This window comes from Thalassophryne amazonica, chromosome 11, assembly GCF_902500255.1.
Source record: "Thalassophryne amazonica chromosome 11, fThaAma1.1, whole genome shotgun sequence".
Classification (NCBI taxonomy): Eukaryota; Metazoa; Chordata; class Actinopteri; order Batrachoidiformes; family Batrachoididae; genus Thalassophryne; species Thalassophryne amazonica.
In genome coordinates, this window is record NC_047113.1 from 37,475,874 (window position 1) to 37,503,444 (window position 27,571).

Sequence of the window (27,571 nt, forward strand, 5' to 3'; positions counted from 1 at the left end):
CCACACCAGTCCAGGACCTCCACATCCAGCATGTTCACCTCCAAGATCGTCTGAGACCAGCCACTCGGACAGCTGCTGAAACAATCGGTTTGCATAACCAAAGAATTTCTGCACAAACTGTCAGAAACCGTCTCAGGGAAGCTCATCTGCATGCTTGTTGTCCTCATCGGGGTCTCGACCTGACTCCAGTTCGTCATCGTAACCGACTTGAGTGGGCAAATGCTCACATTCGCTGGTGTTTTGCACGTTGGAGAGGTGTTCTCTTCACGGATGAATCCCGGTTCACACTGTTCAGGGCAGATGGGAGACAGCATGTGTGGCGTCGTGTGGGTGAGCGGTTTTCTGATGTCAATGTTGTGGATCGAGTGGCCCATGGTGGCGGTGGGGTTATGGTGTGGGCAGGCGTCTGTTATGGACGAAGAACACAGGTGCATTTTATTGATGGCATTTTGAATGCACAGAGATACCGTGACGAGATCCTGAGGCCCATTGTTGTGCCATACATCCAAGAACATCACCTCATGTTGCAGCAGGATAATGCACGGCCCCATGTTGCAAGGATCTGTACACAATTCTTGGAAGCTGAAAATGTCCCAGTTCTTGCATGGCCGGCATACTCACTGGACATGTCACCCATTGAGCATGTTTGGGATGCTCTGGACCGGCGTATACGAGAGCGTGTACCAGTTCCTGCCAATATCCAGCAACTTCGCACAGCCATTGAAGAGGCGTGGACCAACATTCCACAGGCCACAATTGACATCCTGATCAACTCTATGCGAAGGAGATGTGTTGCACTGCATGAGGCAAATGGTGGTCACACCAGAATTCTGACTGGTATCCCCCCAATAAAACAAAACTGCACCTTTCAGAGTGGCCTTTTATTGTGGACAGTCTAAGGCACACCTGTGCACTAATCATGGTGTCTAATCAGCATCTTGATATGGCACACCTGTGAGGTGGGATGGATTATCTCAGCAAAGGAGAAGTGCTCACTATCACAGATTTAGACTGGTTTGTGAACAATATTTGAGGGAAATGGTGATTTGTGTATGTGGAAAATTTTTTAGATCTTTGAGTTCATCTCATACAAAATGGGAGCAAAACCAAAAGTGTTGTGTTTATATTTTTGTTGAGTGTATTTTCTTCAATTAGTGATGAGTAGTAAGATGTCCTAGCTTTACGGAGGGCTTTTTTATAGGGCAACAGAATCTTTTTCAAGGCTAAGTGAAGATCGTCTAAATTAGTGAGACGCCATTTCCTCTCCAACTTACAGGTTATCTGCTTTAAGCTGCGAGTTTGTGAGTTATACCACGGAGTCAGGCACTTCTGATTTAAGGCTCTCTTTTTCAGAGGAGCTACAGCATCCAAAGTTGTGCTCAGTGAGGATGTAAAACTACTGATGAGATAATCTATCTCACTCACAGAGTTTAGGTAGCTACTCTGCACTGTGTTGTTATATGGCATTGGAGAACATAACAAATAAGGAATCATATCCTTAAACCTAGTTACAGCGCTTTCCGAAAGACTTCTACTGTAATGAAACTTATTCCCCACTGCTGGGTAGTCCATTAAAGTAAATGTTATTAAGAAATGATCAGACAGAAGGGGGTTTTCAGTGAATACTGTTAAGTCTTCAATTTCCATACCATAAGTCAGAACAAGATCTAAAGTATGGTTAAAGTGGTGGGTGGACTCATTCACATTTTGAGCGAAGCCAATTGAGTCTAATAATAGATTAAATGCAGTGTTGAGCCAGTCATTCTCAGCATCTATGTGGATGTTAAAATCACCCACTATAATTATCTTATCTGAGCTAAGCACTAAGTCAGACAAAAGGTCTGAAAATTCACAGAGAAACTCACAGTAACGACCAGGTGGACGATAGATAACAACAAATAAAACTGTTTTTGGGACTTCCAATTTGGATGGACAAGACTAAGAGTCAAGCTTTCAAATGAATTAAAGCTCTGTCTGGTTTTTTGATTAATTAATAAGCTGGAGTGGAAGATTGCTGCTAATCCTCCTCCTCGGTCCGTGCTACGAGCATTCTGATAGTTAGTGTGACTCGGGGGTGTAGACTCATTTAAACTAACATATTCATCCTGCTGTAACCAGGTTTCTGGTGGCAGAATAAATCAATATGTTGATCAATTATTATATCATTTACTAACAGGGACTTAGAAGAGAGAGATCTAATGTTTAATAAACCACATTTAACTGTTTTAGTCTGTGGTGCAGTTGAAGGTGCTATATTATTTTTTCTTTTTGAATTTTTATGCTTCAATAGATTTTTACTGGTTGTTGGTGGTCTGGGAGCAGGCACCGTCTCTACGTGGATGGGGTATTGGGGGGATGGCAGGGGGAGAGAAGCTGCAGAGAGGTGTATAAGACTACAACTCTGCTTCCTGGTCCCAACCCTGGATAGTTACGGTTTGGATGTTGGGAAGGTGTCGTAGCACGGACCCACAACAGGGGGCGCAAATGAACGGACAATGAATTAAGCCAAAAAGTAACAATTTAATGTTGTGATGATACACAACGAAATACACAGAATTAGCAAAGTCAATTGACACCAGGTGACGTGTGGGCAGGCTCGAAGATAGAAGACCCCCGACGAGAGAGAAGCCGCGTCCCACGCGGCTTCCACCACCAACGGTCTGAAGAACACCGGAGCCGCCAAGTCCCGAGTCCCCAGGTGGCCTCTGTCTTCGGCTGTCGACCCTGGTACTGCTGGCAGAAAGCAGAGACAAGATGAATGAGTGTGAGTCCGCACACTCAGTAATCCACAGTCTGCACACAGTTAGGAGGGAGCACCTCCACCTCCAATCACACACTCGTGCAGCTCCTGGTTAACCACTTATCTGGTTTGGGGTGTGAGGCGAAGCCATCGCTGTCACACCAAACGCCAATCCCACAGACAAGGCAAAACACCAGGAAAACGGCTGCAACAGAAGTTCAGATTATTACACAACGTATTAGTCAGCAGAGAAATTACCTCTTCAGTAGTTGATTTCTCGGCGAGGAGGTGGAGCTGCAGTCCGGCCTTTATGGTGATGATGATGATGATGATGATGATGATGAACGAGTGACAGCTGGTGCAGAGGATGAATGACAGCTGTCACTTCTTCTGGGTCTGGCGCCCTCTCGTGCTTGGAGCCCGCACTCCAAGCAGGGCGCCCTCTGGTGGTGTTGGGCCAGCAGTACCTCCTCTTCAGCGGCCCACATAACATTGGAGGGTTTAATAAAATTGGCCAGATTTCTAGAAATGAGAGCTGCTCCATCCAAAGTGGGATGTATGCCGTCTGTCCTAACAAGACCAGGTTTTCCCCAGAAGCCAATTATCTATGAAGCCACCTCATTTTTTAGACACCACTCAGACAGCCAGCAATTCGAGGAGAACATGCGGCTAAACATGTCACTCCCGGTCCGATTGGGGAGGGGCCCAGAGAAAACTACAGAGTCCGACATTGTTTTTGCAAAGTTACACACTGAGTCAATGTTAATTTTAATGACCTCCGATTGGCGTAACTGGGTGTCATTACTGCCGACGTGAATTACAGTCTTACCAAATTTACGCTTAGCCTTAGCCAGCAGTTTCAAATTTCCTTCAATGTCGCCTGCTCTGGCCCCCGGAAGACAATTGACTATGGTTGCTGGTGTCGCTAACTTCACATTTCTCAAAACAGAGTCGCCAATAACCAGAGTTTGATCCTCGGCGGGTGTGTCGCCGAGTGGGGAAAAACGGTTAGAGATGTGAACGGGTTGGTGGTGTACAGGGGGCTTCTGTTTAGGGCTACGCTTCCTCCTCACAGTCACCCAGCTGGCTGGCCTTCTTTCCCGGCTGCTCGGGATCCGCTGGGGGACAGGTAACCTTGGTCCGCACCAACTACAGGGGCCTGGCTAGCTGTAGGATTTTCCAAGGTGCGGAGCCGAATCTCCAATTCACCCTGCCTGTCCTCCAAAACTACGAATAAGCTACACTTATTACAAGTACCATTACTGCTAAAGGATGCCGAGGAATAACTAAACATTTCACACCCAGAGCAGAAAAGTGCGGGAGAGACAGGAGAAGCCGCCACGCTAAACCGGCTAAGAGCTAGTAGCTGCGCTAAGCTAGCGGATTCCTAAAAACACACAACGTGAAGAATGTGAAAATAATTTAGAGGTGATTCAGCAGAGGGAGTGCTTTAGTTAAGGCACGTGAAGATCGCACTGTGAAACAAATCTATCTAGTTATCTAGATCAATCTAACTGCGCAGATTAAACAGCTAACAGATACAACAAAACACCGCTGTGCTCCGGAACAGGAAGTGATGCAATACCGCAGTGAGAGCCAACCACCAGTAGAGCCAAGCGCATATATATATATACGAGGTCTGTCCATAAAGTATAGGTCCTTTTAATTTTTTTCAAAAACTATATGGATTTCATTCATATGTTTTAACGTCAGACATGCTTAAACCCTCGTGCGCATGCGTGAGTTTTTCCACGCCTGTCGGTGACGTCATTCGCCTGTGAGCACTCCTTGTGGGAGGAGTCGTCCAGCCCCTCGTCGGAATTCCTTTGTCTGAGAAGTTGCTGAGAGACTGGCGCTTTGTTTGATCAAAATTTTTTCTAAACCTGTGAGACACATCGAAGTGGACACGGTTCGAAAAATTAAGCTGGTTTTCAGTGAAAATTTTAACGGCTGATGAGAGATTTTGAGGTGATACTGTCGCTTTAAGGACTTTGCACGGTGTGAGACGTCGTGCAGCGCTCTCAGGCGCCGTCGTCAGCCTGTTTAAAGCTGAAAACCTCCACATTTCAGGCTCTATTGATCCAGGACGTCGTGAGAGAACAGAGAAGTTTCAGAAGAAGTCGGTTTCAGCATTTTATCCGGATATTCCACTGTTAAAGGAGATTTTTTTTAATGAAAGACGTGAGGGCGGATTGCAGCGTCGGCTCACAGCCGCTGTGACGCTCCGCCACAGGAAAAACACCTCTGTTGGAAGCCTTAAGGACAAGTTGGAACATGTCCAGCTGTTAAACAATTTCTCATATACTCACTCCACTGAAAGCCATCAAAAGCTGCCTGGATTTTACAAATGGTTATCAACACGGAGGTGTTTTTCCTGTGCCACCGCGCCGCACGTCTTTCATTAAAAAAATCTCCTTTAACAGTGGAATATCTGGATAAAATGCTGAAACCGACTTCTTCTGAAACTTCTCTGTTCTCTCACGACGTCCTGGATCAATAGAGCCTGAAATGTGGAGGTTTTCAGCTTTAAACAGGCTGATGATGGCGCCTGAGAGCGCTGCACGACGTCTCACACCGTGGAAAGTCCTTAAAGCGACAGTATCACCTCAAAATCTCTCATCAGCCGTTAAAATTTTCACTGAAAACCAGCTTAATTTTTCGAACCGTGTCCACTTCGATGTGTCTCACAGGTTTAGAAAAAATTTTGATCAAACAAAGCGCCAGTCTCTCAGCAACTTCTCAGACAAAGGAATTCCGACGAGGGGCTGGACGACTCCTCCCACAAGGAGTGCTCACAGGCGAATGATGTCACCGACAGACGTGGAAACCTCACACATGCGCACGAGGGTTCAAGCATGTCTGACGTAAAAACATATGAATGAAATCCATATAGTTTTTGAAAAAAATAAAAAGGACCGTTTCTTTATGGACAGACCTCGTATGTATATATATATACATATATATATATATATATATATATATGTATACGCACACATATGTGTGCGTGTGTTTGCAGTTTTGACACATATCTGAACCACATAATAACAATATGAATGGAGGATAGAATGCAGACTTATGCAAGAGCAGAGATGACATACACACACACACACATCTGGGTGTTGTATATTTTATTATTTTCCATCACCACAGCATTAAACATAAGAGTTAGAAATATATATTTTTTGGAGTTTATATCATGCAATTGTCCTAGCACGGTTGGTGGCCAAGTGAATAGTGCGCTTGGTTTCAGTGCAGAAGGTTCCCGGTTCAGACCCCACCCCTGCCACATCTCTCTATGTAATTTGGATTTACATTACGACGGGCATTCGGCGTAAAACCGGTAGCAATTCAACATGCAGATCCACCTCGGATCTCCTGTGGCGACCCCGGGTGCAAACAAGGGAGCAGCCAAAGGGACTTACTTTTCATCATGCATGTGTCATCCACATTTCCTCCCTCTCTTATTAATTTAATGTAGTCTGAGTCAGCAGCCAACGGTCAGTGGATGGTCAGTCAGTGAGGTCAGTAGAGCAGTGCAGACAGACGCTCCAGCTATCCTTGGAGGTGTTGTCCGTGTTGTTTTATTTTTGGCTTGGCCTCAGGGACAGTTACTGCTTTGGGCCCAGCGTGGGGGGGGACAGCAGGGTTCTTACTTAAACTGAAAGATCCAGGGTCATCAGGTTCAACATGCTTTGTTCTAGAACCATAGATTAAAATAGATGTGATGTAATATTAAAGGCTGGGATGTGGAATTTCCCCTCTTATACAGATTTTCCATTTTTGCCTGGGTTTGATTTCCTAAAGTTCACACTAAGGTTCTGCTTGCCAGTCAGACAAAAATCATTTCAGAGCCAAAGTTCTTCTGTGAGACATTCATCTTCAACAATGTGATTTTATTTCACTTTGCACATTTCATTAGATAAAACTCCAGAACATAAGCAGTATAAACTTTATAACCACCATTACGCCCCATTACGTGTGTGAAGCCATGATTTAATTATACCACAAGTGGGGAACAGTTAAGCAGCCATTTTTCATTTCTCCATTTCTTTCAGATGATGTCATCAGACCACCTGACCAGCGGTTGGCTGCAGCAGCTACTTCTTATACTCATGAAGCTTTCACTGACTTTTGCTGGACCTTTGAGACCAATCAATAGCACTGAATGCACAGCCAAGCATCCTGCTTCCTACATTGTGGTCTTTACTGGTCACTGGAGCCCACAGGCCTTCCCCAAACAATATCCACTGTTCCGCCCCCCTGCACAGTGGTCCAAACTCATAGGTAAGGAAAAAACCCCTCAGAAATAGACACTGGTTCACCTTTAACACGTGATGATTAATTTCTTACCTCCATCATTATTTGCTTGCTTGTTGAGGAGAGGTGGAAAAGCAGGCCTTGTTTCAGATTCAAATCAAAGAGTGAATTTGCCTTTGATATTTGATGCTTATTCCTTTGACATCCTCTGTTATGCTTTGATCTTATAATTAAGATCAGGAAAAATATGGACCAAAGCTCAGCAATCAGGATCAAAGCTCACCAAAAAATATTGTCGCTGGTGTTTCCTCACAATGTAAGTGCAGTCCAGTCTCACGTTTTTTTTTTCGTGCTCCCATCACGAAATGAGCCAAATTTTCCTGACTTTTTTTTTTAAATCACTATTACTAACCCTACTCCTATTCCCAACCCTAACCATAACCACCCCAGACCCCACTTTTAATTTCGTGCAGCCATCATGGAATAAATTATAATGAATTTGTGCTGCTGTGAGGAAAATGAGGCACTTTTCGTCACAATATCACGAACCAATAGATTAATGTATATTTCGTGCTGCTGAATCACGACTTGCCATGAGACCGGATTGGTAAGTGATAGTCCTCATCTCAGTCTCCCTGAGTAAGCAACAAAGAAAGGGAATAACAAAATATTTGCTTAACTTTGAGAAAAATGTACCATTAATGGTTCCTATTACACATCATAGTTATCTGAAAGTACCAATCAAAGAGAAATAGAGAGAAATGTGACTAGAGATGCTGTTGCTCCAACACATTGATGTCCATGTCAAAATATGACTTTGATTGCCTGCTTTTTATTCTGAATCAAGCTTGACTCCGTCTGATGTCTATTTTTTCCCAAATGCAATTTACATCTGAAAATGACTGTATTCTGTTTTCTGAGTGATGATGGGCTTTGTTGGGAATTTGGTGGCTCAAGATGTGACCTTCTGTAACAGGATATCAACAGAAGAACAAGGTGCACTGACTGTGTTGAAAAACTTGCTCTGACATGTTTTCTTGTGGAGGCCACTGCCTTCGGAATGAATCTCATAACGAATGGTGAAAGCGGAAAAAATGACTGGGGTTTGCCCTTGTCTGAAGAAAAATACGTCATTGGTCTGAGACTGTGATTATAGGGGAGCTAAACTGGATTAAGACAAGAAGCATGTGCTGGTGTTGTGTGCTGCAGCATCCACTACCTTTCTGAAGAATCCTGTGTCTTTACTGACAATCATCAAGGCAGACCCGTAGCTCACCCCTGTCTCCAGACAGATGTCTTGCTTCAATATTATTACCTTTATTACCGTGGGAGTGCCATCACTGAAGCACATTAGCAAAACCTCATAATATATCCAGCCTGGATCACATACAGCTTCCAGACTTATCCACTCAAGGTTGACTAAGACAAACATATTTTTCTCAAGTGGGGGAGAGTGGCCTTCTCTTGTCTTATTCCCTGAGGACAGTTGTCTTTTGTCTTTTCACACTCTCAGCATTAAGTGATCACACTTAAATGTAAAGTTAACACAATATATATTCAGCATACATGATATCAATTAAAGAAAACTCCACATTCTCCTATCATCATGATAATAATGAAAAATAATAAAGCACAAGAACTTTTCCAACAGTTCCCCCACACTGCCGGTAACACACCTCAAGTGGGTTCTTCAAGCAAAGTTATTCCAGTGGTACTCAACCATAGATTCTCCTGAGAGACCTTGTACCAAAGATGTCCAGTCATCACATCAGGTCATCTTAGGGTCCAGATATCACAACAAGACAAACTAGAAGCACTCTGAGAGAGGTCCACCGCTACCAGAAATCCACTGCTCCCAGAATTTTATTTTATTTTATTCGGTAAAAAAATTATATAAGAATACATAAAAATACTGCCGAGGAATGCTTCCAATATGGATGCTTATTTACATTGTGGTCCTCGAGCACCGAGCTGCTGATCCACAAGCTGCCCTTCTAGCGCCTGGTGAGAGAAATCGCTCAGGACTTCAAGACAACCTCCGCTTTCAGAGCTCCGCTGTGATGATCTGCAGGAGGCCGGCGAGGCTGACCTGGTCGGCAGATTCCTAATTCACAATATCGCAGTGTGACACTGTCGGCCAGTTCGTTACATCACCACTAAATTCACTATCTGGTATAAGATATGGATCCACTGACCAACTGCTACACATCTATCATGATAAATAGCTTTATCTCGAGCATTTAAAGCATCATAATAACCGTACATTCTCTCCATTTTTCTATCACGCGCCAGCCTCCTTGTAATCCAGAATGGAGACGGCACCTGTCCTGCAGCAAATCGGTCACGTGATTGAAAACCCTCTATAAAGAGAAACTGCATGAACTACATGCATGAAGTTTTTATTTTTTATTTTCTAATAACAAGTTTATTCAATGTGGAGAAACAAATGCTAAATTATTGTTGTATTGTAACTTAATTTTTGTTCAGCCTTTGTGACCCGTCTTCATGAAGTTAGATGCAAAAATGTTGAAATTGGCCCTATCCTGCAATGATAAAGAATCCTTTAAAAAAATTACTGGATCCGGATCGTGTTCCGGATAAATAACGAAATTTAATGACTTCTAAATTAGGTCAAGATACACCCCTGGTAAAAATTTCATTGAAATCTGTTGAGGATTTTTTTGAGTAATCCTGCTAACAAACCAACCAACCAACAAACAAACGGACGCAACCGAAAACATAACCTCCTTGGCAAAGGTAAGAAACTTGGATCTTAATCCTTCTACAAAGGTATCCCCATACACCTCTGTCTAGTGATCTCATGACTCCAGAAGCTCTTCCCAGATGTCTTTTATATTCATAGACTGAGCTCCCAGAGGCATGAATGTCACTGCTGAAGAAAGGAAAAGTCTCAACAAGTTCAAGACTCTCTCAACATACAGACCCAGTGCTGATGGCTGAGTCCAGGAAGTCATGAAAAGCCTGGATCTTAGTTTGGATCTGGGATATTGCAAACCTAGACACATTGAGACTCCCACCAGGTAGAGGAACAAAGGAGACCAAACGAATGGTGGAAATAGAGTTTGTCACAGTAAAAGTGAAGCATAAACCTGTCAAGGGGTTTACAGGCCTCAAAGGTTTTAGGTTCCTTTATTGTGGGGACAGCAGACCAAGGACACTGCCAAAGAGAAGCGGGAATGGAGTATGTCATGCCCAAAGAAAAAACATAAGCAATTTAGTAGAGGAAAGAAGTGGGCTTTAACATCCTGGTGGGGCTTAAATATGATGTGGTATCGAATTTCAAGCTCTTAATGCTTGTGGGAAATTTGAAAGGATGGAAATGAAATTAAGCACATAAGTAATGGCAGAGTGGGGAGAAACAAAATCGTGTGTGAAGCGTGCAGGGCAGATTGTGTGTGTGGCACAGTGCAGGGTATGCGTCAACATGCTTGCTTGTGCATGTGTGCCTCTCTGTCCCTTAACTCTGAAAAGTTACAAAAGGCAGAACCATCAGAGCATTTGTCAGCATGCTTCTGGCTAACCTTCCGCTGTCCTTAAAACCACTGGCCCAGATCAGTGGCTCTGCAGAATTCTGGACAGAAGAACTCCAGGACCTGCAGCATAAAGAGTTTAACCCAACATCAGCCTTTTGATTCTTAACAGATTTCATTGATAACCAAAACAAATTATTGCAATGTGGTGCAAATGGTGCTACTGGAATGACAGATCACAAAAGTGTACACAGGGAGTTTTTCCAGAGATTCTTTGACTCATGTGGTTGCTGACTCTGAGATTCTGCCCGATCCTCTGGCAGTTCCACAGTGTGTGCTGTGGTTTTATCAGAGATACATGACAAACGTTTGCAACTGTGACCATGCAATAATGCTGAAGACATGCGTGTGGACAGTCAGAATGATCGGTTTAAGTGCAGGATGTCAGATGCAGCCATAGAAATACATAGAGGCTCCCCAGTGGAAATGATCTCACCGTCTGGCCAAGGTTCTGTCTGTGGTACCTCACTGACATTAATATGTAGCCCACTGCATAATCATCTCACTCCAGTAACTGTCTTTTCTTCTTTCTCATATTTCTTCAATCACTTTAGCGGTCAGTCATAATTGCCATTTTCGCCTCTGGCAAGAAGGTGCTGCAGCAAGTGTTGGGGTGCAGAACTTTGCTGAACTTGGAGTGACAGTGGAGCTCATGAAGGAGGCCAAGGAGGCCCGAAAGAAACGCACAGTTGGTGCCATGTACCGAACAGCTGGCATCCCAAATGGCATTGGGCACAGCTCCACTGAGTTGCTCATGCAGCCCCGGTATTCACTGGTAGGTGTGATGCACCAAAGTGTTTGTGACTCTTCCAAAGAAATAATGGATTTTGGCCAAACTGTTTGCGTCCTCTGTAGACAGAATCTTCCCTTCTGTTATATCAAATGAACAGACTGATCAAAGGAAGGTATTCTTTTTTAATATACATACCCTTTTTTCTATACTATACTCCAAAAACCATAGTAATCTCCCTGAAGTGGTAATTTCATTGGATGCTGAAAAAGCATTTGATAGAGTGGAATGAGAATTCCTTTTCGCAGTCCTGAAGAAATTTGGTTTTGGCAAAAGATTCATTTCTTGGATTCATCTCTTGTATACTTCGCCTCAGCTTCTATCTGTATTAATAATGTAAAATCCGACTATTTTACTCTGTCACGTGGTACACGTCAAGGTTGTGCCCTCTCCCCTTTACTTTTTGCTTTAGCAACAGAGCCACTATCAATAAGCCTCAGAACCTCTTCCTTGTTCCGGGGTTTGATTCGTGGGAGTACAGAACATAAGGTTGCTTTGTATGCAGACAATTTACTTTTATATGTCACAAATGGCTGGACACAAAGGACAGACAAGTAGCTCCGTATGTGAAAACAGTTTACTGAAACAGTAAGCTCGGTCCGGTAGACAAAAAGGCAGTCCAGCATGAGCAAAAGTACAACAACATCAGGCTTAGGCGTGGTCGAGTTAACAGGCAGGTGGCCATGCACACAAGGATGCTAGCAGGACAAGGAAACACAAGGAACAACACTGGAAGGGAAGGCACAGGGCACATCGATCTGGCAAGGGACTAGTGCAAACAGTGAACCTTAAATAGGAGACCATAGTCTTATTTGAAACCTGTGTGATACTGTGAGATTTGACCACTTACGGGGACCTCCATTTAATATACGTATATACAGCATGGATAAATGGTGTACGGCTTTGTTTTTAGCTGCAAACATCCAAGCAGTCGCGAAAGTTTTTTTTTTTCCGTTCCCAGTGGAGAAGAAAAGGCCTGGTGGGAGACGTCGTGTCGGTAAGTGTTAGCTTACACAGCTAACCAGAGTAGCTGCGTTCTCTCGCCTGAAAAACTGCCTCAACACATTTGTGCTCCGGATCATAAACAAACCGCAACACGTGTCCACTTTCCCACTGCATCGTCACTTTTTATTTGCATTTTCATTTTGTTTGTGTGTAATTTTCTTAAACCCCATTGAAAATACTGTGGTTTGTACCCCGGAAGTAGAGAAATAACGTCATATGCATCATATTTTACCCCTTTAGCACCCATCCCCAAATGAGACTGCGCTGCCCTATACACCCAGGTGATGAGCTGCAGATTAGAAACAGGCGTGTATGCAAAGCACCAGAACAAGAGTGTGGCCAGACAAAGGGAAACGACCACCAGCAAGCACCAAGAGAAAGACAAGAGAGATAGGGACAGAGAAAACCCAAGCAGGAAAGAGACCAGCAAGAGAACTAACATATAAACAAAACCAATCAAACAAAAATAACTAAACAAAGCAAGACAGGCAAAACACAAAGCAAAAATTCAAATCCTGACAAATCCAACTAGTCATTTAACATGTATTATGGTAGTACTCCAAAACTGTGGCTCTTATACTGGATATAGGCTTAACATACAAAAAGTAAATGCTTGCCTATAAATTTAGCTGCACAGCATCTCAGATAAACTGATATTCCATTCCATCTGACTCATTCTGGTTTTAAGTACTTGAGAGTGAATGTAACTGGTGCACCTCAGGCTCTGCAGGCTGCAAATTTTACTCCTTTATTGTCCAATATAATCATGTCACCTTTTTAAAGATGGACTAATTCTCCAGTGTCTCTTTTAGATAGGATTAATATAGTGAAAATGACTATTTTACCCATGTTTTTATTCCTCTTTCAGTGTATTCCTCTGCTCTTACCCAAAACCTTTTTAAAAATATATTACTCAAATGATTTCCTCACTTATATGGGAAGGTAAAACTCCAAGAGTACGTAAATCATTATTACAAAAATGATGGCTCAGTGGAGGTCAGTCTTTACCTAATTTGATATTTAATAATAAAGATGATGCTAATAATAATAATAATATTAATAATAACAATATTAATAATACAATCTTTTTTTCAACAATTACAATTTGTTTTTATTCAGTTAGAAATTGCATATTTAACAACATTACAAACGTTTATCCAAGGAGTTGGCTTGCTCTGTTCCTGAAATAACAATTTTGAAAAATATTAGAAATAAAGTCTTCTGAGAATGTTGAAACTGGGTGGCAACTCTTTCTGAATTTTTTAAAAGTTGTCTGTCAGACAGTACAACATAAAGTAATCTTTTGGCATGTGTTCAAGAGTAAAGCCCCCGTCACACATGTGCAGCAACCATGCCCGACATGGTAAATATTGCCATAATCCGACGCAGTCGGGAGGAAAAGAGGCGTGGTCAGCAGTGTCAGAACGCATCCAGATTACCTCATCCACACCTGCACGCTGGCATCCAAAGCGCATCTCGACAACAGGTAGATGACACAGACTGCTGTCAGACGGCCATTAAAGGCGCTGCAGACTGCCTGATGTCGAAACATCTGATGGGAGGCAGTGCTGTGTTCCTAAAGCGCATGTGTGGGGCTGAAATTATCATTCAGCTCTGTGTGTGTATGTGTGTGTGTGTGTGTGTGTGTGTGTATATGCATAAGCCTGCATGAGTTACTAAGCGCGTGCACGCCACTGAACAGCTTTGCTGAAAGTTTGCTGGCAGTGGACCATGCTGTCCCATGCATCAGACGGAGCCTTTCCAGCAAACTTTAATTGATTTTTGTGTGTGTGTGTGTGTGTGTGTGCTCACTTCAGCAGCACAACACAACTCTGGACACAGCGATGGTTGGATTATCACATGGGATTTATTGTTTCGTGGTTGATTCCAGCACACAACAGCTGGGTGAGAGGATTTTTACCACAGGCTGCGCTCCCGACTCCACGTCCACACTGCGCTCCTGGGCCGCTGTTGGAGGTGAGCTTCATGTTTAGTCATTCTTTCACGGTCTTGCACAACAGTTCCACGTCATATCTCCTACAGAGTTAGAAGGTGATCATTTATTACAGTGGTCAGATCCATTCAGCTCAGAGCCTGACACGTGCAATGACGCGTTACTGCACACCACGGAGAGGCGCAGCTGCCCGTGTTATACGAGGTCTATTAGACAATAAACTGACCCTTTTATTATTTTTTTTAACTATATGGATTTGATTGACGTGCGATTCCACCAATCATGCTTGAACCCTCGTGCGCATGCGTGAGTTTTTTCACGCGTGTCAGTGAGGTCATTTCCCTGTAGGCAGGCCTTGAGTGAGATGTGGTCCCGCCCTCTCGGCTGAATTCCTTTGTTTCACATGCTGCTCCAGACGGCGCGCGTTGCTTTATCAAAATTTTTTCTGGACCTGTGAGGAATATCCGAGTGGATACTACTCGAGAAATTAAGCTGGTTTTCGGTGAAAAGTTTAACGGCTGATGAGAGATTATGGGGTGTTTCTGTCGGTGTAAGGACTTCCCACGGAGCAGGACGTCGTGCAGCGCTTCCAGGCACCGTCGTCGGCCTGTTTTGAGCTGAAAACATCCTAATTTAAGGCTTAATTCACCTAGGACGTCGTGAGAGAACAGAGAAGATTCAGAAGAGGCCGGCATGAGGACTTTATGCGGACAATCCACTGTTTAAGGACATTTTTTAATGAAAGACGTGCGCGCAAATTCGCCGAGTCGTTTCCGTGACGACTCGGCAAATCTGTGTGCACCGCGACAGGAAAAACACCTCCGTGTTGAAAACCATTTGTAAAATTCAGGCGGCTTTTGATGGCTTTCAACAAGTGAGTAACTGATAAATTGTTTAACAGCTTGGGCATGTTCCAACTTGCTCGTTAAGGTTTCCAACGGAGGTGTTTTTCCTGTCGCGACCCCCCGCGGTCGGGTCCGGCCCGACATGCGACTCTGCCCGCACGTTCTTTCATTACAAAATGTCCGTTAACAGTGGAATGTCCGAATAAACTCCTCATGCCGACTTCTTCTGAAAGTTCTCTGTTCTCTGATGACTTCCTGGGTCAACAGAGCCTGAAATGTGGAAGTTTTCAACTTGAAACGGCGAGACGCTGCCGCCTTGAAGCGCACATCGCCGTCAGGCGCCGTGGGCCGTCCTTACGGCGACACTACCAGACCAAAATCTCTCATCAGCTGTTAAAATTTTTACCGAAAACCAACTGAATTTATCGAATGGTGTCCACTCAGTTGTGCCTTACAGTTTTGAAAAAATTTTGATCAAACAAAGCAGCAGTCTCTGAGCCATTCCTAAACAATGAAAAAATCGACGAGAGGGTGGGCGACTCCTCACTCAAAGACTGCCCACAGGCGAATGACGTAACCGACAGGCGTGAAAAAACTCTTGCATGCCTACGAGGGTTGAAGCATGTCTGAAGTAATCACACGTGATTCACATCCATATGGTTTTTGAAAAAAATAATAAGGTCGGATACTTTTCTAATAGACCTCGTATATGATGGAGACAATAGTTCACATTATTTATGTCACACATGGGAAGGAATAGACAAATATCTGTACTGTAAGGTCCATTGTGGAAATAACGGACTGTTCATATTTACGGCAGCATGTGCGCAGGAGTGCATGGTGCTTTTGGTTTGATAGTTGCTGTTCACATTCACTGTACATGATAATAATTCATAATTATTATCAGTATCATGATGAAGCCACATACATTTCAACAGTTCCTTTGCGGTCTGGGGGGGTGTGGGGGTGGGGGGGTGTTACATTATTATACATTGCACGTGCAGTTCATACCGGCAGGCTTTGCGCCATGTCAGATTCATCTTGAGGTTCCCTCGTATGCACTAAAATCATTTGGGATCCTGTTTTGCTGCCATCAGAATATGTAAATTGCAGTCAGATGGTCCTGATTACACATGGACCGCCATCGGATAGGTGTCCCATCTCAACAATGGGTTTTGAACAGGTGCATCACACTCGGGGTCGCTGGCTGATTTTGACCACCTGTGTAGACTCTTGCAGATGGCTGTCAGAACGTTTTGGAACTGAAACCCGATACTTTTCGGATTTGCACCAATTCACCATTCTGACGCCATTCTGCGTGATTCTGGTTATGTGTGACGGGGGTATAATAAATCTTTATTTTTTTTGTATGAAATTCAAGTGCAAATTGCACAAAAAGGTCATAGCTCTTTACTTTTCTTTTATCTATTTTTCTTTTCACGTTTCCCAAGTATTTCAAGAAGTGTCACAATGACCAAGGAGTAATAATAATACAGGTACACTCATGAACCTTAAACCTCTGTATTTTCCTTTTTTTTTTTTTTAAATCAATAGTTTAAGAACATCTATATACATCACATTTCCTGTTCACCCACATTTGAGGTGTTGGAGAGTCTTTTATCCATTTATCTTTTGTTGGTATTCAGATTGATTGTCTTTATAATATCATAAATTCTTACATTTTACAGCTACAGAAAAATCCCCAAACAACCCACAATGGAGGCAATAATTTTCATAACTCATGTAGATGAGATGAGGTGGACAGTCCTCCTTCTTTCGGCTGCTCCCATTGAGGGTCACCACAGCAAATTAATTGTTTCCATCTCACGCTGTCCTCTGTATCTTCCTCTGTCACACCGACCACCTTCATGTCCTCCCTCAGCACATCCATAAACCTCCTCTTTGGCCTCCCTCTTCTCCTCCGGCCTGGTGGCTCCATCCTCAGCATCCTTCTCCCTATATACTCTGGGTCCCTCCTCTGCAGATGTGCAAATCATCTCAATCTTGCCTCTCTGACTTTGTCTCCAAACCGTCCTACCCCACTAATGTATTTATTCCTAATTCTATCCATCCTTGTCACTCTTCAAGAAAATTGCAACATCTTCACCTCTGCCTCCCATTTGTTAGAGCCACAGTTTCTGAGCCGTACAACATAGATGGTCTCAGTACTTTGTTGATTTTGCCCTTCAGTCTTGCAGATATCCTGCCACCATTCTCCATCACATCCACCCTGCCTGCACTCTCTTCTTCACCTCTCTACCACACTCTTTGTTACTTTGGACAGTTGATAGCAAGTATTTAAACTCATCTACTTTCACCACCTCTACTCGTTGTAACCACACTATTGCAACGGGCTCCTACTCATTCACACACACATACTCGGTCTTGCTCCTATTGACTTTCATTCCCCTTCTCTTCAGAGCATATCTTCACCTCTCCAGGCTTGTCTCAACCTGCTCTCCAGAATAGAATAGAATAGAGCCTTTATTGTCAATGTACATACACACATACAGTGAGATTTGTCCTCTTCATTTAACCCATCCTAGTTACAGTTAGACACAATCCAACCACTAGGAGCAGTGGGAAGCCACAGTCTGGCTGTACTCTCCCTACAGATCACAATGTCATCTGCAAACATCATATTCCATGGAGGCTCCTGTCTCTTCTATAAGGTAGACAGTCCAGTCCATCATTCAGAAAAGTCTGGTGTCATCACTGTGCTTGCACTTGCTCATTAAGCCCCACCCACCTTCAATGTTACCATAGACAGTAGAAAATCCAGTGCAAAGTTTGATTCCATTTGGAAGAATGTCATATTACAAAATTAGTTTTATTGTAAGGTTCAATCACACAAACTTATTTTTAAACTCTAATTCTCTAGTAATGTGGTGACTGACAGTGGAAAGAAATGCCTGGTTAGAACAGATGGGCAAGTCAAGGGTGGGCAAGATGGGCAAGTCAAGCCCATCTGTTCTAACCAGGCATTTCTTTCCACAGTCAAACTGCCAATGTTTAGCCCAAATAATGAAGGTCTGCAGTCACAAATGCCCACATCAATCCTGCACTGTCAGAACTCGGTCTACCACCAGTACAACTGAAACCTCTGAGCTTAGGAATGGAACACATGACTGACTGCAAAGGTTAATGTGATTAAGGCTAAAATTCAGGCTGCATGGGAAGTTGTTGTTTTTCACATCATCAGGTGTAAAGGCTGACAAATGCAGACTGCTTATGAGCTGTAGGATTAGTGTCAGATGAAAGTGTGACTTTGCTCAATACCACCAAACAATGAGTGAGTCTGGTTTAAAAGTCATACCTGTTGCTTTTTTTTTTTTTTTTTTTTTTGGCGTGTGCTGTTTGACGTATAGGCTTAAAAAAGACAAAGGTGGTATAGGGTGTTAATCTAGTCACAGAGTTAAAGTTGGAAAAAGGTTTTCTTTCTTCTGATATTGTGGATAAATACTAATATTGGTTATGTCATTGATAAATAATCATGTGGGTGGGCATCTTCACTAAGCACATGTCAATAAGATAAGCTTAACAGTTTATCTATGTGATGCTCGTCACTGCAATTAAATGTGGTATGAATAGTAAGTGTGTGTGTGTTGGGGGGGGGGGTGTAAAACAAGAAGGGCCCTTGACATCTGATTAACTCTGTCCAAAATAGAACCACTTTATCCCTGATTAAGGGCAGCCTCCCACTGTTGATTTTCAGCCCAGGTTGCCATTTCAATTCCAAAAATGAGGTAATGGACCTGCTTGTCCACAACAGCAGTCTAAAGTTGCATAGCATGTATTATACACAATTATACACCAGGTTACTGCTACTTACAAACAACACTGAACACAGCCCCATGACAAAGGAGCTGCTAGGCATGCTCACAATGGTACTGTGTGCAGTCTATACACTAATGTCTGTAAACATCTGAAAACTGTCCTCTGCTCACGCCTGTTGCAACAAGGTAAGCAAACCAATCAGTTGCCTGGGGATCCGACCTGGTCTGGGGCCCCCAGACAATGACTGGTTATGAAATTGATGTAACGACAAGCTGTGTGAGCACCCCTTTAAATTCTGTTACAGTCGATGCAGGAAAGTGCAGCGATGCTGTTATCGAAATCCCCCTCAAGGGGGCCTCTCCCACAGTAGTCAGCCATGTCACATAGCTCAACTGGATTGGTGAGGTGTAAAGTCCAGGGATAGAGAGAGATGCGCATGCGCGGTGCAGTTGCGAGGTGGAGCTCATCTGGATGGGTACTAGTTCAGTAATAGGACTCAGCACACTGGCAAAATATAAAACTTCAGCAGTCATGAAGCTGAGTTATCTGTCATGAAGCCAGAAAAGAAAGAAGAGAAAAGAAGAGGAAGAAAAAAAAAAAAAAACAGGCCAGTGGTCAGTAATAATTTACATTGGATAAATTAGGCCTGTATCAACAAAATATAATGTTTATGTTAGCTATGTTTTTGCATTTCATTGGGTTTGGTTGGTTTCTTCTCTTGCTGGGTTTTTTTCTGCTTGGGTCTGCCTGTCTTTGTTTCTCTCGTCTTTCTCCCTTTGATCTTGGTGATGGGTGTTTCTCTCTCTTTCGGGCCACGCCTTGTTCTGGTGCTTTCCATGCACACCTGTTCCTGATTTGCTGATTACTACCTGCGGTTATTTAAGCTCACTGGGTGTGTTTGTCTCTCGCCAGTTTGTCATGCCTTGTGCCCTCATTCCAGCTCTGTTCCTGCGTACCATAGTCCTGCCTGCCTCTTTGTGTGTACCTGACCTGCAGCCTGTTGTTTTGACCATGCCTGTTTGCCTGATGCTTTTTGTACTACTACTTTTCCTGGACTGCCTACTCGTGTATCGACCTCCGCTATCTTCTACAGTAAAACCATCTAAAAACCAGAGCTGTTTGTTTGAGTTGTGCATTTGTGTCCTGCAACTCCAGACCATCCAGCCTAATAACCTGTTCATATTTAAATGTTAACTTATTTTTAATAACATTTTTAATGTATGTTTGATTTAGTTACTGTACACATTTTTTGTGTTTTGTAGTTACTACACAATTTGCACTTTCTTTATATGTTGGTTATTATGGGATGGTGCTGGAGGTTTTGCAAATGTTCAAATGTGCTGTAAAAGAAATATTTTATTGATTATGAAGTATGAGCTTAAATGGTGTGTCTCTGCTGTGGTTTGTGTAGGCTTTGGGCAGACAGAACAGGGTAGTGAGGCGTAGGGTGCCTCCAAGTCCATTTTACTTGGTGTCCCCAAATGCCTTGAAATGACCCCGCTTCTGCTGAAGAGTGTGGCATGCCTCTTATGGGATTATGGATGTATATTATATTACCAGAGGAAATTTAATGAGGTCAGCAAACAGTGAGACTATTAACACACACATGGACACAGACTAAATTGTGCACTCTGCTCCCCCCTCTGGTTAATGAAATCAGCCTGCTCCAAAACAGAAAACAATCTGCATTATATTTAAATTTTAGCCGTTAATTTTAACCTGGTATCAAAGTGACTGCATGGCCAATTTATCATTATTATTATTAGTAGTAGTCATAGTATTAATTAATTAATCAATTAATTAATTTAAAGATGCTGTAATGAAAGACACAGTGGCTTAGTGGTTAGCATTGTTGCCTCACACCAAGAAGGTCATGGGATCACTTCCTACCTGGGGCCTTTCTGTGTGGAGTTTGCATGTTCTCCCCATGTTTGTGTGGGTTAGGGTTATGGTGAGATGCTCCTGCCATATCCAAAGACAACCATGTTAGGTGAATTGGAAAGTTTAAATTGACTGTAGGTGTGCGTGCGGGTGTGAATGTGTTTGTCTGTCTGAATGTGGCCCTACGACAGACTGGCGTCCTGTCCAGGGTGTACCCCGCCGCATGCCCTATGACTTCTGGGATAGGCTTTAGACCCCCCACCCCCCCACCTCCCGTGACCCTCAATTGGAGTAAGTGGGAATAGAAAATGGATGGATGTAATGACAGAAAGACCAAAGATGTAAAATTAAAGTAAACACATATTACCCCGTATCTGCAGATTACATGCAATTATTCACATTGGTGGAACATGATGTGTCACTACGTGGCAATTTTTGTTGAACAGCCACTGTTATCACAGATTGTACAATATGGCATGCCCTGACTGGGCAGCTGATGTGTTTTTTTTTTTATTTACATAAGTGAACAATCAGGTTCCAGAAATCAACAATGGACAGTGAGTGAGAGTGTTTCAAATGAATGCTGAGACAGACTCCAATGCCTCCATGACCCATAAGATAAGCTACATGCCTTTATTGTCACTATACTCAAGATACAGTGAGATTGCAGGTGCCCTTCACAGTAAACCGTTCAACATGAACGCACATAAAAAGTCCTATATACACATATGTACCTAAAAACAGTTTCATATAATATAAAAATAAATTAATAAATGCATAAATTGTAATAGTAATTGGAATAATCAGGTATAAAAAGTGAATGAATAAATGCTTTAAATTAACAATGATGTCCTGTAATTTGACCCAAGGTAAAAGGTGATGTGACCAATAGAAAATAGATAATTTCATATTAGTGTTTAATAGCAATCATTAAATATTTCCTAAACATTAGGCTCAAAGTTTGACCTTGCTTTGTGACCTTGACTTTAAACCAATTCCTCACATTGTCTGTAGCTGACCATAAAGCATTCCACCGAATTTGGTCCAAATAGGATTCAAACTCATTGAGTTATTTTGATTGCAGACAGACGGACACACAAGACCAAATACAATACCTCCTCCTGTGCTACGGTACACTTGTGTAATAATGATCAGTATGTTTGTGTGACACAAGAGAATGACAGGGCGACTGATTGATAACTCTTGTTGATAACTTAACCTATTACATCATTTCTGTCTGCGTTTTTAATTCTCTCACACATACATAAATCACATCCTTTCCCCTTCCCCACAAACCAAAACAGTCATACGCAATACCTCAAAAATCCCAAACACATGTGAGTCATACCTCCATATTCATGAGCCTCCTGCTATTGCTGTTAAACATATAATTACACAGAAGAATGACACTTAAAAAGTCCATCCAGAGGGCAGGAGGCCATATTCCTTAAGACTCTTTGTTTCATATAGTCACTGGCACCAGACAATAGACAGCAGCTACGCATTAGTCCATTTTCAGATGTTTAAACACGTTCTCTGACCATTTATTTCATGTGGGCCTTTTTTAAAGGTTTCTTGTGGTGGACAAATGAGAGATGAATCATGCAAGTTTTGAGTTACTCTCAGGCAGTTTTGCCCAACCTCTTATGTGTTCTATACCCTGGACGTACACCAAAACAACCTCAACCTCCTATATTATACAAACAAGAGCATCTTTTCCCAACCTTTTATGTGCTAAAACTTTTAATAGTAATGAAAAATGTTAAATATGTAACATTTATAAATTCATATGTAAAATACGTATAAGTAAAATTTGTGACAACTTTTTATTTACAAAAGTACATTCATTTTATTTTTTTGTGATCATCAGCAGTTGTCTTTCTGTTGTCACATACCAGGCAGTGTCCCAACATATAAATACAGATCTAAAAATAAGACTTGTAACTGAGAAAAACTTTGTATATTTAATAAAATTGCATATTTTTAAAATAGGAATATTTGGGCATTTCAACTGTGTATTTTCTGTTAATTCACAATAATTGAAATGTTACATTTTAATGAAAAAAACCTTGGGTGTTTGAAAGTTTTTGCACACAGTCTATCAGTCACAGCCCTGGAACTTGTTTCTGCTTGTATTTGTTTGTGTCCAGTTGAGGCACCTGGGCCCATTGCATCTGTTTCAGGTGTGAAGGATCTCCATCACTCACATTTTAGTTGTAAATAAATGTTTTATTAAATGCTCCATTTTGCATTTGTTTATTGATTTGTTTTCAAGCCAGACATAATAAATTTATGAAGTGAGAGGTCCCAGTTTTGGTTCCCAGATAAAGATGGGTTTGGATATTTTGTGTCTTTGGGGGGGGGGCACTGCAAATTGTGCCATGCAGCCCTGGGGTGGGATGAGGGTGCAAATTTGAGCAATAGTAAAATAAATGTGAGCTATAGAGAGTCTCAAGTTGAGTGATGTAGCAGCTGGTCCTTTATAGCTGAAGCAGAAGCAATAGGCCCAGGTGCCTCCATTCAGCCAATCAGCCACTCAGACGAGCTCTCCTCACAACACCTGGACATAAACAAATACTGGCAGATGCAAGTCTCTCTCTCGCTCTCTCTCTCAGGACATTCCATTGATCTCCATGGTTACTGTGGTTAAAGTGCACCCCTTGTTGGGAACTTAAGGTCCCTCCCCCATCTGTTGTTTATCTCACATCCACCTGATCAGTGTATCAGCAGGGATGTATTTGGGAACATTGTCCATCAGTCTGAACATTTGCCACTGTATTTCCAATACTCTTGGGCCCACAGTAACCAAACTTGACACACGTGTAGTCCCAGTGGGGGGAACAGTCACCACTGCAACAGTGACCTGATTTGCTGATTAATTTGGTCACATGTACAGTGAATGTAAAATCACATTTTAGCACATAGAGACGAGTGCGCACATTAAGTGCACAAAAAAGGCACCTGTCAGAGTTAGTTTGATTCTTTTGCCTGCTCCATTTTTTTTTTTTTTTTGCTTGGGATCACCACAGTGGTTCAGTATGGGTCATTTGACAAAAGTATTACACCAGATGCCCTTCTTGAGACAACTCCAGATGTGCAGGGAGATTGGTGGACAGGTGGATTTTGAATCCTGGAACTTCTGGCTGTGAGGCAGTGACCTTTCTATTTTGGTCATGGAGTCATGGAGGGCAGAATTTTACCCAAAGATGAATGGGGATATTTGCCAGTTTAAAGATTCTTGTTTGATCAGTTGCAGGATTCTTGAAAAAAACAAAGCTGACCTGATCTTCATGACACTTGATATAGAGGTGCATCATGGATTTAAAAGAAATCATAAAATTCTGAAGCCAGTACAGAAAAAAAAATAGTGGGTCTAGGAGCACGTATGATCAGAAGAATCAGAATCATAGCCTTTATTCGCCAAGTATCTTCAAAGAATACAAGGAATTTGACTCTGGGTTGAATGATATGAGGTTCAAATTGGCAAAGATGAAAAGAGATTAACTTCATCATAAAACAATGCACAGTATGACTTTTTTTTTTTTTTTTTACATCCACCAAGGACGTAATAAAATCATCAGCATTTAGCAGGATTACATCAAAACTACTGCACGGACTTTGACGAGATTTTCACCACAGATAGATATTAGGGCATGGAAGACTCCATTAGATTTTGGAGATGATCCAGATCCAGATGCTGGATCAAGATTTCACTTTATGTAGGCTTTAAACTAAAGGATTATGTAAAAACTACTTCACAGATTCTCACCAAATTTTCACCACATAGATATTAGGGCATGGAAGACTACACAGAATTTTGGAGGTGATCTGCTTCTGGATTCTGGATCAAGATGTCACTTTATTTAGGCTTTGAAGGATTACATCAAAACTACTTCACGGATTCTCACCAAATTTGCACCACAGATAGATATTAGGGCATGGAAGACTCCATTAGATTTTGGAGATGATCCAGATCCAGATGCTGGATCAAGATTTCACTTTATATAGGCTTTAAAGGATTATGTCAAAACTACTTCATGGATTCTCACCAAATTTGCACCACAGATAGATATTAGGGCATGGAAGACTCCAATGAATTTTGGAGGTGATCCAAATCCGGACTGGTATATGTCAGAAATCTGGCATTGCTCTTGGTTTATATTATTTTGCTGCTTTATTTGAGAGCCTGTTGTACTTTAATGTAGACTACTCTTTCTGCTGAGTGCTCCTCTAGTTCATTTTCCCTGCCGGCCACCATGCAGTGATTAAGTCAGTAATGAGGGAAGATCCTGAGCAGACGTTGTTGTTGATCCGCCCAATGGATAAAACAGGACAGAGGATCAGAGAAGACCGGAAAGGAGAGGAGGAGACAGCAATAGCAGCAATGAAGGAGGGAAAAAAAAGAAGAAAAGGGATTAAAGCAACAGAACATCTGATTTGGTCTCTCTCGTCTTCGGCGTGTGTCACAGTCAACAGAGGAGGTGTGTCATGACACAACTGCCCTCCTCTCCCAAGCAGTTTGTTCCACCCTGATGAACGTTTAGTGTGATGTGTCTTCCAGCACTCCTCCATCCAGCTTCTCTCTTCAGCCTATCGGATCCCAGCCCACCCTTGTCCAAAGCCTTTTGAGCCCACGTATCCTGTCCAAAACTGTAGCAGCTTAACCCAGACTCTCAAATATCAGGCAGCGAGTTTCAAAAGTGCTGTTTCCTAGGCTTCTGCCACCTCCATGTGCACCGGCCCCCAAGGCCAGTTCCTGTATGAGATCATAAGCTTTCAGGAAACATCCATCACAGATGAGACACAGTGGAACCCTGCACAGGAAAATGTGTGGGTGTGTACATATCACACATGCAATGACCTGTCTCTGCATTTGTAGCTGAAAAAATTTAAAAAGCCGGTATCAAGTGTGTGTATACTTGTGTGCACAAAATGCTGAACTTATCTGTATGAAATTGTAAAGTATCACTGAGATGATCAAAGTATTGTTGTGTTTGTAAGCCATGAGGGAGTTTGTACCTGTAGTACATTGTCTTTTTTCTGCAAAAAGGGGCAATGGACTTTAAACTCATGTCTTAGGATGTATTATATACAACTCTGTGATGTCACAAAGCCAATTTTGAAATTGTGGAAATAGACAAACACAATAATTTGCATGTTTCTGGTGGCCTGATGGTTACAGAGACAGACAGAGATGAACTCAAAGTGCCCTTGAACAAGGGATTTAATTCCGAGGTGGCAGCTGAGGACCTCAAATGTTAGCATGCAGATATGTGTGGTTAAATTTGAAGCGTGATTGTAAAGTGTTCTGAGTGTTTGCATCAATTTGAAAAGTCCATTTACCATTTTTGGGTAGTACTTATAAAGTTGAGACTAGTATAAGGTGTTCATAGAAACATTAATTGGTCCTTGGGTCGCTGGTTCGAATCTGGCTCAAAGGACCAACTAATGTCAGAAAAATAATAATAATGTAATAATAAAAATAATAACAATAATATGAAGCTCGCTCATGGTACGGGGCATCCTAAACAGGAAGTGCCAATTTTCAAACCCACAGTAAAACAGGAAATGATCAAATTCAAACACTTCCTGGATTGACAGATGAGATCCCATGGAATTTCGCAGGAACTCAGTATCAAGCTCATTCTCAAACAGGAAGTGCTGAATTCTCACTCACAGTGAAACAGGAAATGTTCAAATGTCAAACACTTCCTGGCATGGGTGGAGCTAGAGCGGAGGCTGGGGTTTCACTAGACTTTCCTGAAATCTGATTGGACACAGATGATTGACATGTCACAGCACCACACGTCTGGTTGAAAGACCTGCATTTTCATACCAGTGAGTCACACCGACGGCTAGCTTCCTCCTGTCCAGTAGTTTGTGCTGTGTACCACAAAAGGTTCTAATCCACCTTAGTAGAAGAAGAAAAATGTTTGCTCCAGATTTGAACTGAACACATCGTTTGAACTATGGACTTCTAATCACACCAAACTTATATTGGTGAGTAAATGACCGTATTTTATGACAGAAATGAGGTCCAGGTTGTTAAAAGCAGCATTTCTCCTTTATTTCAGGTGGCCTTATGTAGACATTTTTAAACTAAGACAGCAGCTTGTTCATGTTGGCTTATTAGTGCAGCAGATACCTGAAACAATCCTTCAAATTGTGATACAAGCATCAAATTCAGCACAAATACAGCTGGAGCAAAATTAATGGAGCAACTTTAACTTTTGACCTCTGTACAAACTAAAACTGACCTTTGTCACCATTCTTGCTGTTTTTACCTCATAACTCCATAACATTCAGTCACAGATGGACTATACCCTTTTTTGGAATCTTTATGATCAGGCAAATAATGTGTTGTAATTTTCTATATGACTGGAGCACCTTTTAATTTAGACCAGGGGTGGACAACTTGTTCCAGAAAGGGCCAAGAGGGTGCAGGTTTTCTTTGCAGCCACTGACTCCACCAGGTGATTTTACTGATTAATATCACTTTGAGCAGATGGAATCAGTTAATCAGTGAAATCACCTGGTGGAGTCAGTGGCTGCAAAGAAAACCTGCACCCTCTTGGCCCTTTCTGGAACAAGTTGCCCACCCCTGATTTTGACCCCTGTGTAATTATTCAGTTGACCCCTACCTGGCTGCCTATTGAAAATTCAAGTGGCCAATCAGTTTTATTATATTTTTTTTTAAGAGCTAATGTCTATGAATTATTTGTGCCAAATTTGGTGCTTGTATCATCATTTGCAGGATTCCACTCTAAATAT

At 42.2% G+C, this 27,571-nt stretch overlaps 1 protein-coding gene across 1 annotated transcript in view; it reads left to right on the plus strand.

Annotated features, from left to right (window-relative positions):
* The window catches only part of spon2a (spondin 2a, extracellular matrix protein), a 58,187-nt gene that overhangs the window by 19,232 nt on the left and 11,384 nt on the right, over positions 1–27,571 (plus strand). Inside the window, exons 2-3 of the mRNA XM_034182188.1 lie at positions 6,796–7,024; positions 11,103–11,323. Coding sequence (XP_034038079.1) covers positions 6,796–7,024; positions 11,103–11,323 — 450 coding nt within the window. The remainder of the gene's footprint in view (positions 1–6,795; positions 7,025–11,102; positions 11,324–27,571) is intronic.